The sequence below is a fragment of the Lipotes vexillifer genome, unplaced genomic scaffold (assembly GCF_000442215.2).
Source record: "Lipotes vexillifer unplaced genomic scaffold, Lipotes_vexillifer_v1.1 scaffold1342, whole genome shotgun sequence".
Lineage (NCBI taxonomy): Eukaryota > Metazoa > Chordata > Mammalia > Artiodactyla > Lipotidae > Lipotes > Lipotes vexillifer.
The window spans coordinates 543,580-558,142 of NW_006786109.1; the positions used below are offsets into that span (position 1 = coordinate 543,580).

Consider the following 14,563-nt stretch of genomic DNA (forward strand, 5'->3'; position numbering starts at 1 on the left):
CCCATCCCCTCCCCCTTCGCTCCCCTCCCCCCCATATTAAAAACAACCAAACTAACTACCTGGAGGGCTCACAAGAGCTGAACTGTTTCCAGTTGCTGAACACAAATCACAAATCTCAGAAAGTAGTGCGTTTCCAGAAAAAGGAAGTTCCCACTGGGGTTTGCAAAGCTGCACAAGAGCAAACTGCTGTGACAAAAACTACAATTAAAGCTCAGACACTCTGGCCTTCCAATACTGGAAGATGGTTCCCACTTCCATTTGTTTTGAAAATTCTGTGACCCAAGGTGCGGACAAATTTAGGATAGGATGTGAATAAAATAAAATAAAAATCAGTCACAAAGGAAAGTTTGCTGTCAGATATAAATGGATCTTTTTTTTAAGGAAAAAAAGGCTCCGTCAGATTGTTATAGCATAAGCTGAAAGGAAGAAAGTCTGACAGTAAAGAAAAAAAAGTGTTTTTTCAGAATTACTGAAAACCTAAAACACGTCTAATTAGGTTGGGCCTCCTGTAGTCTGACAGGACGCGCTGGGGTCCAGTGTCTAGTTCACAGCCGTGGGCGCTAGGTAATATCCCCTCACATGCAGGTTCAATCTCAGCCCATAGGGGATATTAGCGAGATATCCTGAATGGCTTAAATGCTCATTTATTTCTAGACCATATAGAAGCTCAATCTCTGTTATAAAGACTCGACACCATTCAGAGACCATCCTCTCTTGAAAGAGAAGGCAAAGAGAAACTTTCACAGATCTGGAAACTCAAAGGGCCTAAAACTTGACACGTTCATCTGTTTCCCTTGTGATGTTCATGCATCAAACAGAGAATCACTTCAGCTTGGAAGCCCATCCTCTGCAAACCCTGACCGAGGGCAAAAACTGAATCCTGTTCCTCTTGGCAGTACTTAGCAGGTAGCAAGAGGTTCAGGTAACAATGGTTGAGCTGAGGGACTTCCCTGGCAGTCCAGTGGTTAAGACTCCTTGCTCCCACTGCAGGGGGCACGGTTCGATCCCTGGTCAGGGAACTAAGATCCTGCATGCACTGCAGTGCGGCCAAGAAAAACAACAACAAAAAACAATGGTTGAGTTGAATTCAGCTTCTTTAGAATATTACTAGTGTTAAATAAAAATGTTTATCAGCACAAGGTTTCAAATTCTAAAGCTCCATTTTCTTTCATTTTCATTTATCAAAGTCAATCAATCTCCCTTTTTGGACCAATTAATTCCCACTACCTATCCCCTATCTAAATTCTCCAAAGAAGTCTTTCAAATAGCATCCTGACTAATTGGTACAATGCAGTGAATGATCAATCAAGAGAAGTAAAATAGGTTCTAGAAATAAAAGTTCTAGATTACTAGTTTATGTCTGGTCCTAAGATTTTCAACATACGTAACCACAAAGCAACTCCTATATCGATTCTGCTTTTGAAGTGGCAGTGGAGATGCCAAAAGATAACTTGAAAGTGAACTTTTTATTAAATCACTGAAGTGGAGCTTTGGCCTAAATCAAGGTGAAAACCTAAGAGGTCTCACACACAACTCACAGCCCTATTTGAAGAAGGGGCTCTTCTTGCTTGAAATCCATCTACAATGACGAGAGGATGGCCTTATAGGTGACATTTGTTAGGGGAACCAGATTTTAAATCAGGGTTTACATTCGAGATGAATGGCATCCACTTTCTCCTTTGGTGGCAGATACTTCTTTTTCTATTTCCTGGATCAGATATGATAGATAGTGAGCTGACATACATAGTGAGCTTCATATCAATTTAAAATAATACACCTGAGTACTCACTGCAATATGAATATGCAAGAGTAAAACTACAGATTTCTTTCGTCACCTTTTAACCTTCTTTATTTTAATCTCGTTTTAATATTTAATGAGGCCAAAATCTTGCCAATGAGGCTACTTGCCAAGTGGAAAATGATTAGTTTATAAAGATTCCTGGTACCCAAGCCAAAATAGTAGGTGCTCAGTAATTGTTTCCTGAACGAATGAAAAAAGTTCCACACTTATGTTAATGCCATTTAGTTTCTTCACCAATTTGAACTTTCTGTAAAGGAGAGCAAACATTCCTGCATCAGAAAAAATAATACAGCCACAAAATATTATTAAAAATCAGGAAAATACCCATTTTAAACAAGGTGGTTAATCCTAATTGCTCCAGATAACCTATAATTGCCATAGCTGTTAAACACACTCTTCTGTCACGTTTACAGAAGTTTGATTCCATCTTTAAGAAAAAAAAAAAAAAAAGTGTATCCCTCCCGCCTAGTCTCCAAATTCAAAATAAGATTTTGGTGATAATTTCAATAATACATAAAATGCATGTTTTTTCTAGTAAGTAGATAGAATGAATATTCCTTCTCCCTTCCCACATGACAGCACCTGAATGAAGACTGGTTTCCCAAGTGCTATTAGTATCCGGCTTCTTCAAAGGCAAGGTCATGAACCACTGGGCGTGCCTCACAGGGAAGCTGCTCTAATTTTCAGCTTGGAGACTCTAAGGACAGACTCTGGCCCCTAGTGAAGTCGATGAAACAGAAACACTGGACGTGCACCACCAACCCCAGAATCTCTCCACTAATAGATTTCCTACTTACAGAATTCCTTAGAAGTATTTCTGGAAGTAATCTGGGTTAGGGTCAAGTAACTCCAGCTGAAGGCACCTTTGTCACAAGCTTACAAATGCTGCCAAGTATACTTTGGGGAGCCAATTCTCACAATTTTGTTTGGTACCGAGAAAGGTACAGTCCATAAAAACTTTAGCAACAAAACTATGATATTTAGAATCTAAACTCCAACTAGTATTCCTTTTTCTGTAAATGATAAAGACTAAAGTTACAGATCTCTATCATCCCATCTAGGCTGACGTAGTTGACTGAGGCAGGAAAAATGCTGCATTTTCATGCAAAGAGAACAGCTATGAAGAGGTAGGATATGGGATGTGCTAAGCCTTTAAATACCACATTATCTCCACCTGGGAGCTAGATGTTGTACTAGTAACTGGATCATCTTAAATCACAACAGCCTTGGGTGGGGAGGGGAGGGAACTAAAACCATCCCTTACTTTGAATACAGACCTTCAAGAGAATTCCTGAATGAACCAGTTAAGGTAACCAACACAACCACCAAGCCCTCCACCCACTCCAAAACCAACTAAAACCAGGCACTTCACATGGATAAAAACATCACAAATTCCATAATCTTCATTAATCCTTGAGTGCATTCATTTTTCAACCAGTCCCATAAGTGATACACTTATGAACACCCTCAAGAAGTAAAAACAGTAAATGCATTTATAGTAACAGGCTCTTCAATTTTTGGGAAACTTGCAATGTTACAAAAGAATCAAACATCAGGGTGGGACTGTGGCATCAAGTGGTCCTTAGTGGAATTCAGTGCCACTCCACTTGATGAGGATCTAGCCTGTATTAAAGTTAGACAGCCTATGTTTATAATTAAGTGATAATGACCGAAGTTCGAGGTACACAGGGCATTTCCTGGGGATTAATGACCAGCCAAAGGAGTTGCCGACCTAAAGCAAAGCCTCCGGCCAGTAACCCCAGCCAGTCATTAATCCCCAGGAAATGCCCTGAACCTCAACAGTGATTTTAGTAAATATAGGAGGAAAAAGCTTAATATCAGCTTTGTACTTAAATTAAACACCTGTTTCATACTTAGAATGCTCAGACTTCATAAAGTGAGTTCTACAGGAGCTACTAAAGAGTCCCCTTAAACTTCTTAACGCTGATAAAAAAAATGTTCACTCTAACATTAGTGAAAGAGGGCAACTTTTTGTAGTGCTTTAACTGCAAGAGACTTAGCTACGATACTGTTTGAGAGGCATAACGATAACATAACCAACATATGGGCCCTCAAATCTACATTTAACCTGGGAGTTACCTGACAATCACTCAAGAATAAAAGAATCAGTGTTCAGGTTTACAGAAACGATTGATCTCACTCAGTTAAAATGAAACACTGTGACAGAGTGACTGCAATTCTTAGAACAAAACCAAACCAACTAAACAAACCCCCCTAATCTTTCGTGGATCTTATGTCATTATCCTATGTGACACTGGTGTCAAGAAACCAGCAGACAAATGCCAGGGGACAAAGTGCTTCATTGTTAAATTCAAGCAGATAGATACTTTAATAAACTCTCTTAGGCTTTTAACTCTTAATTAATCAGGTGCTACTTGAAACCAGGACATTTTAAGGGTTTTTACTTTATCAGAAGAATGTGATCGTTTATTTCTGCTTTCAAAGAAAAAGCAAACCCAAATTCTCCAAAGAGAAAGAACTCTCCTGTCCATCCTTACAACGCCCTAGAACCACCTCCTGGTCTGTCAGAAACTACTGTGCACACTACAAGTGCAGAAAGACACGTAGCCTCTGGTCTCGTGTATTTTAGAGAACTTTGGTGTTTATAGTATCTTTCACAGCCCTTTTCTCCGTTGGCCTTGAGGCTTGCTGATTAGCAAGTAAAGGTTTGAAAGGGTCAGTGTGTCCAGAACTGGAATTTCCACTTTGGAAAAAGCACAGGGGTACCTGACATCTGTTCCTTGAAAGGCCTGCACTACACCTCCAAACTTAGAGCTGAAATTCCTACTTCTGCTTGATGGCAGGGAGGGCAAAGCTGTAACACCCCCAGTGGCTACTCCTGCCTGGAAAATAGAGCAGAGTCCCCAAAGACCTCTGCTTTCTGGCTCCTACAGCACAGTACCCAAAAGATGAATATAGTTTTAATAATATGAATATATTCCTCCAGGAAAAATAATAAGACAAGCATCCAATCGAATCCCCAATCTCCACCCAGAATTCTAAGTGCTTAGAAATAAATAATTTTTGTGTGAAAACAGTTTCCTTATCTTTGTTGAGGATACTGAAGTCCAGAGAGGTGAACTGACTTGCCCAAGGTGGCTCAGCTTCTGGGCTAGCACTCTTACTTTGGTGTTCTTTCCACTCTACTGTGTTGTTATCTCAGTAGTCTCTCTTCCCACCACTTAACTGCCCCCTAGACAGAGAGCTCCATGGTGCTAGGAAAGACAGCAATGTTTCAGTGCCCACTCTGCTGGGCACCATGGGGGCACACTCCAGCTGGGAGACTGGCTGGCAGTGGAGATACTACCTTTCCATAACTTTAACAAGTGACTTTAGTTTATGAAAACTACATCCCAAATGTTGCTTTATATTCAACTACACCTTACGGTACAAACTGGCACTCAACCGCCAGTCTCTCCAAAACCCACCCCTTTACAGTAAGTAGGATTGGCATGTTTTCTTTTTAAATAATTTATAACTTTTTCTACCTTCATAAGTTAGGGCGAATATGTAATACAGTATTTTAATGGTTACTTTATTCAAAGATATTTTAAGTAACTGCTTCATTTATATGCACAGTATTCCTGCACTCTTTGCCTTATAAACTCAGGCATTCAGTGGAGAGAGGCTGCGAGGGTTGAGCTGACCCTTTTGTTCTGAGAACTTTGACGTTTTCAGCGTTACTGCGCAGCAGGGATTGTTTGGTAGCTTGCCCTCCCACAGCCTTTAAGGTTAGGTGTAAACTGTCCTGAAAAGCATCAAGAGAGTTAAGCTTCTAAGGGTGAAATCAAATCCGGCTCAGCATACTTGCTACTTTGAAAAACTTCCCCCCAACCCAGACCTGAGTTAGCACAAGTTAGTCTCAAAGTGGTACCAGAGAAACATTTCATGCATAGAGTTTGGTTTGGTTACCTGGGTGGGGGAAACAATAGCAGGTGAAACTACTGTGGGAGAATTGGTGCTTCTGTGCCCATTGGCTTCTGGAAGAAGAGGCAGGGGGTCGTGTTTCACGGAAACCACCACCACCGCATCCACAGGCTCCGAGGAGGGGCGGATACAAAGTCTTTTAGGGGAAGAGGGGCCGCAGATTTCCCCCGACCCGAACACGGACTCGTACAGGGCGCGCTTGGGCGCAGCCTCCGATTTCACGTCGGGCCCGACCTGGCTGTCTCTGGGGAGGATATAGGTGTTCCCCAGCGAGGGCGGCTGGGGGCGGTGGTGGTGAGAGGGATGGGTGGGGGGATGGGGGGAGTGGTGGCGAGCCGCCCCGTTCAGAGCCTCGGCGTAGCAGCCCTGCGGGGCGGGCGAGCCCAGTTTGGTGCCGATGCCCGCGATGCTGTTGAGCGTGGCGATGGAGACGGCGCCGATGCAGTGGTTGGTGTAGGTCTTGGAGAGCTTGGCCGCCTTGGACAGCATCTGCATCCTGGTGCCCAGCAAGTTCTTGCCGATGGCTTTATTCTCGTACCAGGTCACATCGCCCTCGCTGCAGTGGTCCCGGGGCCGCTGGAAGAACGCCTTGCAGAGGGGGTTGCGCTTCGACAGGTACTTGACGAAGCTGGCGTAGGGGCAGAACTCGGTGCCTGTCTCGTACATGCGCGGCAAGTTCTCCTCGTCGCTGCTCTCGGCGCGCTTCTTGCTCCACGACGACGAGCGCGACTTGTGGTAGGGCCCGAGGGACTTGAAGTAGACGAACTTGCGGCCGTCCTCGTCCATGGCCAGCCCGAAGGAGTCCTCCTCCAGCTCGCGCTGGTTCTCGCGGCCGCGCGTGCAGAAGTACATGCACGTCTCGAACCAGACCTTGTTGAGCAGCCCGAAGGGCGTGTTGGTGCTGAAGACGCTGGAGGTGTAGAGCTTGCGCAGGTCGGCGCGCGTGATGGCTTGCTTCTGCACCACCGGCCCGGCGCCCTGCTCCTCGAGCTTGCGGATGACCGCGGCCAGCGTCAGGTTAGCGCTGCGCAGCTCCGGGTCCTTGGTGAGGTCGAGCGTGCGGCAGTACGGGGGCTCGTTGAGGTAGCGGTTGAGGGAGCTGCGGATGCTTATGAGCGACGACTTGCTGTAGAGCTGGCCGCTCTTGGAGCGGGCCTCGGCGTAGAAGGAGCGCAGCACGCGGCACAGCGCCCCCTTGTCCATGGTCTCGAAGTCCGGGCTCTGCGCCTTCTCGCTCAGGTACTCCCGGAAGATGCGCACGGCGTAGCGGGTGGCCAGCCGGGTGTTCTCGCTCAGCCGGGCCCGCTCGGGGCGCTGCAGCACGTCGGGGTCCAGCTCGGCGCCGTCCCCAGGCGGCCCGCCGCGGGCCCGGGGCGCCAGCAGCCGCGGCGGCGCCTCGGGCTCCAGCGCGGCGCTCTGGTCCATATTGATCATATGGACCGGCTCCGGCTCCAGCTCCTCCCCGGCCGAGTCCTCGGGCTCCAGGGGCTCGTCCCAGTCCAGACCCATCTCTTCCTCCTCCTCTTCCTCCTCCTCCTCCTCCTCCAGCCCCCCACCTCCGTCCTCCTCCTCGTCCCCCGTTATCTGCACCTCCTGGATCTCGTCCTCCTCCTCCTCTTCCTCCTCCTCCTCGCCCGCGCTGCAGTAGTGCGGGCGGCCGTGGCGGCGGCCTCGGCCCCCCGCACCGCGCTCGCCCTCGCCCCGCTCCCCATTGTTCTCGGCGGCGGCGGCGGCGCTGGCGCTGCCGCCCGCGCTGGTGTTACAGTCCCCGCTGCCAGGCATTCTCGCCATATTGCCGTCTCTCTGCCAGTCCTCGGGCAGGGCGCATGCGCTATATTGGACCGCAGCGCTGAGAGCTTTTGTGTTTAATGACCTTCAGCTACCGGGAGGCAAAGCCGGGCTCTTAAAGGAGCCGCGCTCCAATTGTCAGTTCGGAGCGCTGCTCCGGAGGGGCAGCGGCGCGCAGGGGATGGAGGGGTAGGGAGGCGGGGGGTAAATTGGACAGGGAGAGCGTAAGGACCGAGGCTGGCTGGACCCTCTTCCTCCCCCACCTCTCTCCCCACTCCGAAGAAAACTTTGAAGGGAAAAAAAGGAAGGGGAGGGAGAGCTGTCGGCGGGGGTGAAACACTCCCAACTTACCCTCTGGCTGAGTGGCGCACGGGCCCGGGCGAGAGAGAGAGGGAGGGCCGGCGGGAGGGAGGGGCGGTCTCGCTTCTCTAAGTAATGCCCGAGGAGCAGTGCCCCTTCCACCGCCCCCTCATTGCCCCCCGGAGCCGGGGGTTCCGGGAGGCGGCAGCACCCGGTGGGCCGCGGATGCTACTTCGAGAAGCCTGTGTCTGGGGCCGCCCGGAGCGGAGCGGAGCAGGCAGGTTAATGAGTAGGGTGGAGGAGGCACGGCGGGGCCCCGCACCCTCTCTGCGCCCGCGGCCAGGGCGCAGCGGGCGAGGCTTGGGAGCGGGATGGGGCTGCCGGCAGCGGCGACTCCCCCACCTACTTGCTGCGGGCGAGGCGCGGGGGCCTGCGGCCAGCCGCAAGGCTCCCAGCTCCCTTTCTGACTCTTGCAAAGGAGCAAAACACGCCCCACGTCAGCCTCATCCCTTTTGACTTTTCCAACAGCCACTTTTAAGCTGTCATTAAAGACCGGGGGCGCTCCCCGTAGGTCTGGGGCAAGTCCGCGCCGGTCCAGTCAGCCTGGGGAAGGAGCGAGGAAGAAAGACTGGGAGGGGCGGGGGGGAGGGGAGACGCGGGAAGAGGCGCTGGGGACCCCAGGGACCCCTCCCCACTCGCCCAGGCCACCGCCCTCCTGCCTCGGAGCAAACTGACACAACTCCCTCCGGCGAGGCGCTCCACCTAGTTGGAGCGAGCAATGCCGGTCCCTAAGATCCGTCGGGCAGGAGGGCGGAAAAAGTGAACTTGGGTCTCGGCCGCCCCCGCCGCCGCCACAATTCCGGCAATTGGGATCCCGAGCGTGCTCTAGTTCCAAGTTTGCCAACTGCCGTTCGTTTGCCCTCAGGGCTGCGCTGCCTTCGGCGCGCGGGGGCGGGCACCTCCGAAACTGGAAAGGCGGCCAAAGAGCTCGCCCGGGTCCCGCTTTCCCATCGGAGACACTGTCCCACTTCCAGCCAAAGGCCCGCCCCCGGCGCGCCCAGGCTCCGGGCACGTCCTCGTCACCGCCTCCAGGTCTCCCAGGGGCAGCGCCCCCAGAGCCTCCGGAGGCCTCGACTGATTTCTTTGGACGTACAGCCACGGCCACCTACGGATTTCGCCCTGTATTCTAACTTTCTCCTCCTCGGGCAGCCTGAGTGTCCCCCCGGCGCGCTAGTCAACTCCGAGTCCCAGGGGCTAGGGGAACCTACGGAGTCAGGTACCAGCAGCGCGCGGCCCAAGCCGGCCAGCCTGTGAGGCTGCCTCGCCAGCTCCTCGAGGGCGTCCTCGGATTTCCTTCCGAGTCCGAGTTCTCAGCAGTTCCGCTGTGAGAGTCTTGTCAATTGCCGGTCCCCCGAGGACCCCCTCTCCCCGGGGCCTTCTGTCTTGCTTTCAGGGCAGTTTATAATTTTGCGCATCAAAAGTAACCCATCTGTCCATTTGTAAGAAGGAAGGAAGGGAGGGAGGAAGGAAGGAAGGGAGGAAGGGAGGAAGGAAGGGAAGAAGACTAGGTCTCTGGGCCGCATGGGCGTCTAAGTGGGAGTTGACTGTCTCCCCAGCGATGAGTCCTCGCTCTCCGTGTTCCTCCTCGGCCCTGGACGTTGCCGAGCTTTGGGGAAACCGCGCCAGGTGTGAACAAGTTAGAGCAAGTCCCTGCCTCGCGGGCCCTCTCCCGCTCTTCGGGGAAACACACACACACACACAGAGAGAGAGAGAGAGAGAGAGAGAGAGAAAGAGAGAGAGAGGGAGAGAGGCTCTCATCCGTCCTCCTCTCCTCAGAGAACCGTCTCGGGACGCGAGGAATCCGGAGGTGGCATTCCTCGGGAATCGTCCCGGAGGTGCGGCCCGCTTTGTTCAAAATACATTGTCCCCCGGAAATGTGTAGAAATGAGCCCAAGGCAGTAGGCAGCTAAGTTAGTCGCATACGCGGGCCCGCTCACACGAGTTGGCACACACCCGTAGCACCGGCTACTTCCGGAAGCCTCTTTGTCCCGGGATGTTCCCAGGTTTTTGGGCCGCCGGAACTCTCCGGCGGGGCATTTCAGCGGTTCTGAGAATTCAGGTGGGCGCCCGGCAAGTTACCTACCAGGGGCTGCTCCCCGGCGGGCCTCACCAACGACGCAGTGAACCTAGGGCCCGCGTTGGCTCGGGGCTGCGCTCCCGGCTCGGCCTGGGGACTTGGACCCACATTCCAGTCCAGGAGCGAAGCCGCTTCCCAGGTCTCCCCACTTCTGCAGGCGGCGGGGGTCCCCCGCTCCCTCCTCCCCGATTTCCCTCCCTGCTGGGCGAGCTGCTTTGAATTGCTTGCAATTTGCCGAAGGCAGTGTGCTGGGTTGGACGCTCCGGGAAACAAAGCAACCAAAAACAGCTCGCAGTTGACGTCAACTTATTTCCAGGAAAGAAAATGGTTTTGTGCTCCCAGGACAAACCTCCCCCCCCTTCCCCCTCAGGGCAGGTCTCTACTGGCAAAAGCCAGGGGGCGGGGTTGGGGAAAAGCAGAACCAAAAAACCCCAAGCACAAATAACTTTTTAACGGAGTTGGAAAAACAGCAGCTTCAGATGTTGCCTGGATATTTTGCAAACAACGGGCAGGACCCCCGCTAATATTAGATACGAAAAAACGCACCTTGGGAAGTACGCCTTGACTGATTATCGGGCGACTGTGAATCTGCTTCGTGGCACCAGCTCCTGAAACGCTACCAGAATTCTCGCCCCGTAATGATATTTCATCAAATATTGGAAAAGATCTCTTCAGGTTAGTACCTACAATATTTACCAGGAAGAACACCCAGGGAAACCAAGCAATTATAAACCTGTTCACCTCCCCCTCAAACACACACACACACCAACGCTCCCCACCCAAAAGTTGCTTAATTTTTAAAACCCAATAACACAGAATTACAGTTGAGTTCATACAGGAGTTCAATTCCAGCTTTAATAAATGGTTCCTTAAAAACATCCTGTGGTTCCACACACTCAATTCCAAACTGACAGAATCAAAAGAGCTTTCTTCTAATTATTTTGGTAGACAGGCAACATTGGTTATCTTCTGCCTATCAGCCCAGCCTGATTCATCCACTTCGATGAAGTCCCTTTAGCTCGCCACTTGAAACTGACAGCTGTCCCTCACTCCTTTGCAAGGACAGTTATTTCTTGTGTAGAATAGCTTCTGCACATATAAAACACATACCTTCTTTATATAAAAATGATCCCAGTACTCTATGGCACACTGATTGCAATGATGTAACTGTCAGAACCCTTTACTGTAAGCGACCCTAAGAGGTTTACAACTTCCAACAATATGCTCCACATTTTTTGTCTCTTTCATTATCATTATAAAGTACCATCCGTGCTTCTCCATTTCTAAGATTACTTGAAAGTAGTGACACGGTTATTTTGGAAGGAAAAACTCCAAATGTTTTTTCCTCATTTTATAACCCCCCCTACTTACTCCCATTCAGTTCACACTTTATGAAAGGTTACGCCATAAAGGAGCAAATTCAGCTCTTCCTCCTCTTTGATTGCAGCCTTCTGACCTCATCTGTTACATAATTGATGTAGTTGCTTTTGACGTTTCCTCTCCCAAACCGATATACCTGTGTAGTTTAGGCTGGTGCCGGGGACGTGGTGAACACTCCAGTTGTTTTTCATGAATGAATGCCTGAACAGGATCTGTGTTTAGTTAACCCCTATTTTAAGGAAGAAACATGTGGGGGGAAAATCAGAAATATCAAGCATCTGAACTTCTATATTAAAAAAAGTTCGTAGGATGAAAAGTAACTATAAGGCAGCATTACTGTTTGCAGTAACGTTTACAAGTTAAAATGAATGTAATGCCTGCTTTGGTTTAATATTTTCCTGCCATTAGTTCCCTCTCTAGAGGACCACATTATAGGAAGTTATTGGAGGAGCAAGGGACCAGGGAAGGGAGGTAGCTTTGTATCAAGAGATGAGAGTTGGGGAGGATTTAGATGGATAAATTCAAGAAATCTTGTGGGCTCTTGAGGGCAGAGGCCAGAAAAAGCATTGAGTTCATCGTCTAAGTCATGTTTTAGTTCATCACTGTTTTTAGTTCGTCACTTTTAAGTCATGCTTTCTTGATTTGATTACTAAAAGATTCATAAAGAACTCTGGAGGTTAAATATGAATTCAGATTGAGGCTGTTTTGACATGTCTGTTTCAGAGGATTCCTACTAAATTCTGTTGAATTTAATCGAAGATCGTCTTGAGTAATGTGTTTTTTTTTGAACTCAGATGAAAATAGAACCCATGTAATCTAACTCTACGAGGCGGAAGAAAACTCCATAGGAGCAGAAACTGTGTCTTGTTTATCAGTTCAACTCTGGTTCATTGCCAGTACAGTTCCTTCACATATTTTAGCAGAGTGGCAGGTACATAGTAGACACTCAGTAAACATACAAATATTTATGTGTGGGGAGAGAGCTAACCCTCACAAAAGGTCATGGAGCAGAGTGCTTAAAAATTGCATCTTTGAGTTTGAATCCTAATTTGGCCTTACCAGCTGCCCTCATTATTTTATTATCTTGGATTATAATAATAATGACCCCTAACTCACAGCGTTGTTGTGAGAATTAAATGGGTTAATATGAATAAACATAATACAGTGTCTGGAACATCATAAACATTCAACCGTTAGCTCTTAGTTATTAAGACTCTAGTATTTTCCAGGCTTGATTATAAACAAGAAAACCAAGGCCAGAAAGGCTCACAAAAGTTAAGCCACTTCCCCAAGGTCTCCCAGGCCTCCTTAGGGCAGGGAAGTTTGGCTCTGTAGCCCAAGCTTAGCGGGCCACATTCAGTTTCTAGAAACCAAAGGATGAAAGAAATAAAAATAAAAATCTTCAAGGGAACAGTTTCCTACCATTAAAATACTTCTGTGTGTCAATTTGATTTGGGAATCTTGGAAAGCTAGAACAGTACCAAGCCACGTCCTTGGACTGTGAGTACAGCAGAAATAGCCTAAGAAGCTGTCACTTTTGTCATTTGGTACCTAAAAAACTGGGATTATTTTTCTGGGCTATTGGAAGTAGAGACCCATTTGTGTCTTAGAAGAAATGATGGTGAAGATTTTAGAGGCAAAAGGAACGCCCACAAACTCAATCAGACTAGAATTAGGTGTTTTCTGTTGAAACACCCTGGGCTGTCCTGCATAAATCTCCTGGGGGTAAGGAGGGCTTTACCTATTTTTATCTTTGATGTTTTGTCAGAAAACAGGTCAGAGTGAACTTACCACACAGATTGGCAGGAGTAGAAGTTTTAGTTTCTAATTGCCACCTGGTAACTATAATTCTTGATCTTTCCACCTAATGATCACCTACGTCTCCTACACTGTTTGTAAAACGAATAACGTATGAGAGGAATGCAGTTTTCCATAAGAGAATCGTGTTTTTGTAGAGCTTAAAAGTGTGTTGTTATTTCTCTTTGTTATAATATTCTGACAATGAAACTCCTCTTGGCTAATAAAGAAGTCAAACCTAAAGGCTGTCAAAGTTAAGTCAAACATAAAATTAATAATGAGAGTCATTTCTTTCTTTATCTTCTAGTCATATATATTTAAAGAGCATGTAGGACTGAAGTGGATGTTAGTCCTAGTATTAAATAACATTTATTTCAATGCCATTACAATACTAATTAAGGTGGAAAAGGAGATTAAGATATGTGTTAATGTCATGTAACTAATACATGTATTTTACATAATGGAAGAGCTATTTACAGTTGTCTCAGAAGATAAACTATTCCTGAAACTATTAGCTACATGTCAAAAAAGTAACCTATTAAATTAGTAGAAGCAAAACAAAACAAACAACAAAAATGTCAAACATCACTCTATCCCCAAATGTTGGTATGAAAATGTTATTCTGATGTATTTTTATTGTCAATATCAGTTAAGATAGCCTTTTAAGAAAGCAAGTAGGCAACCTCTCAAAAGCCACAAAAACGTTCATATTCTATGACCCAGAAATTGCTTCTGGAAATTCATCTTCTTAAGAAATATGTAATCGTGTTTTGGTAAAGTTTGGTTTATTGCATCTGGACCACTCGGACAAATGAGTTTTGCAGTATACGTCATAAAGTGTGCTCTAGAACCACATTTCATTGGGTCTTGGGCGCTGACCTTTGTTTACAGACATTTAGAAGATTTGTTGAATGAACAACAAATATTCAACAGAATATTTGTTGAATGAAGGAAGGAAGAAGTCCAATTAGGGTAGAATCTTGTCTTCTCATGTCCTATAGCAATGCCAAGCACCCTTTGACAAATAACAGTAATGAAGGTGAAGATAAAGTATATGAACTAAAAGGGCAAAGCAAAGATACATTTTTAAAGCTCATATTTCAATATCTTCATGACTTGGAGAAAGTTTAAGGACCAGATTTTAAAGCTCTAGATATCAGAAATTAGTATCTAGGTATGGCATGGCAATTCACAGGATGTGCTGAGGAGTAGGTATGTACCTGCCCCGTGGCTGTTTCTAAATGAACTAAAAAAGAAGAAAAAAAAAAATCCCCTTTTAAATACCCAGAAGCACTAACCCACATTTTGAACTAATTGACTTACTTTTTCTTAGGAAAGCTTAATTTAACCGATAGGGGCACATGGGTTTATCTGAATATTTAAAGAAGCCCTGGGATGGGTTTGTTCTAGTT

The 14,563-nt window shown here is 47.4% G+C and overlaps 1 protein-coding gene across 2 annotated transcripts in view; it reads right to left on the reverse strand.

The window, feature by feature from the left end:
• The window catches only part of KCTD1 (potassium channel tetramerization domain containing 1), a 93,692-nt gene extending 85,257 nt beyond the window's left edge, over nt 1-8,435 (reverse strand). The window contains exon 1 of one of the 2 annotated variants that reach the window (XM_007458397.1): nt 7,889-8,435. Coding sequence is in view for 1 of the 2 variants with exons in the window: in XM_007458396.1 (XP_007458458.1) it covers nt 5,735-7,540 (1,806 nt within the window). In the remaining variant the exon portion in view is untranslated. Of the gene's footprint in view, nt 1-5,734; nt 7,541-7,888 lie in introns of those variants that run through there. The other variant, XM_007458396.1, reaches the window with a different exon arrangement.
• Nucleotides 8,436-14,563: the final 6,128 nt, after the last annotated feature.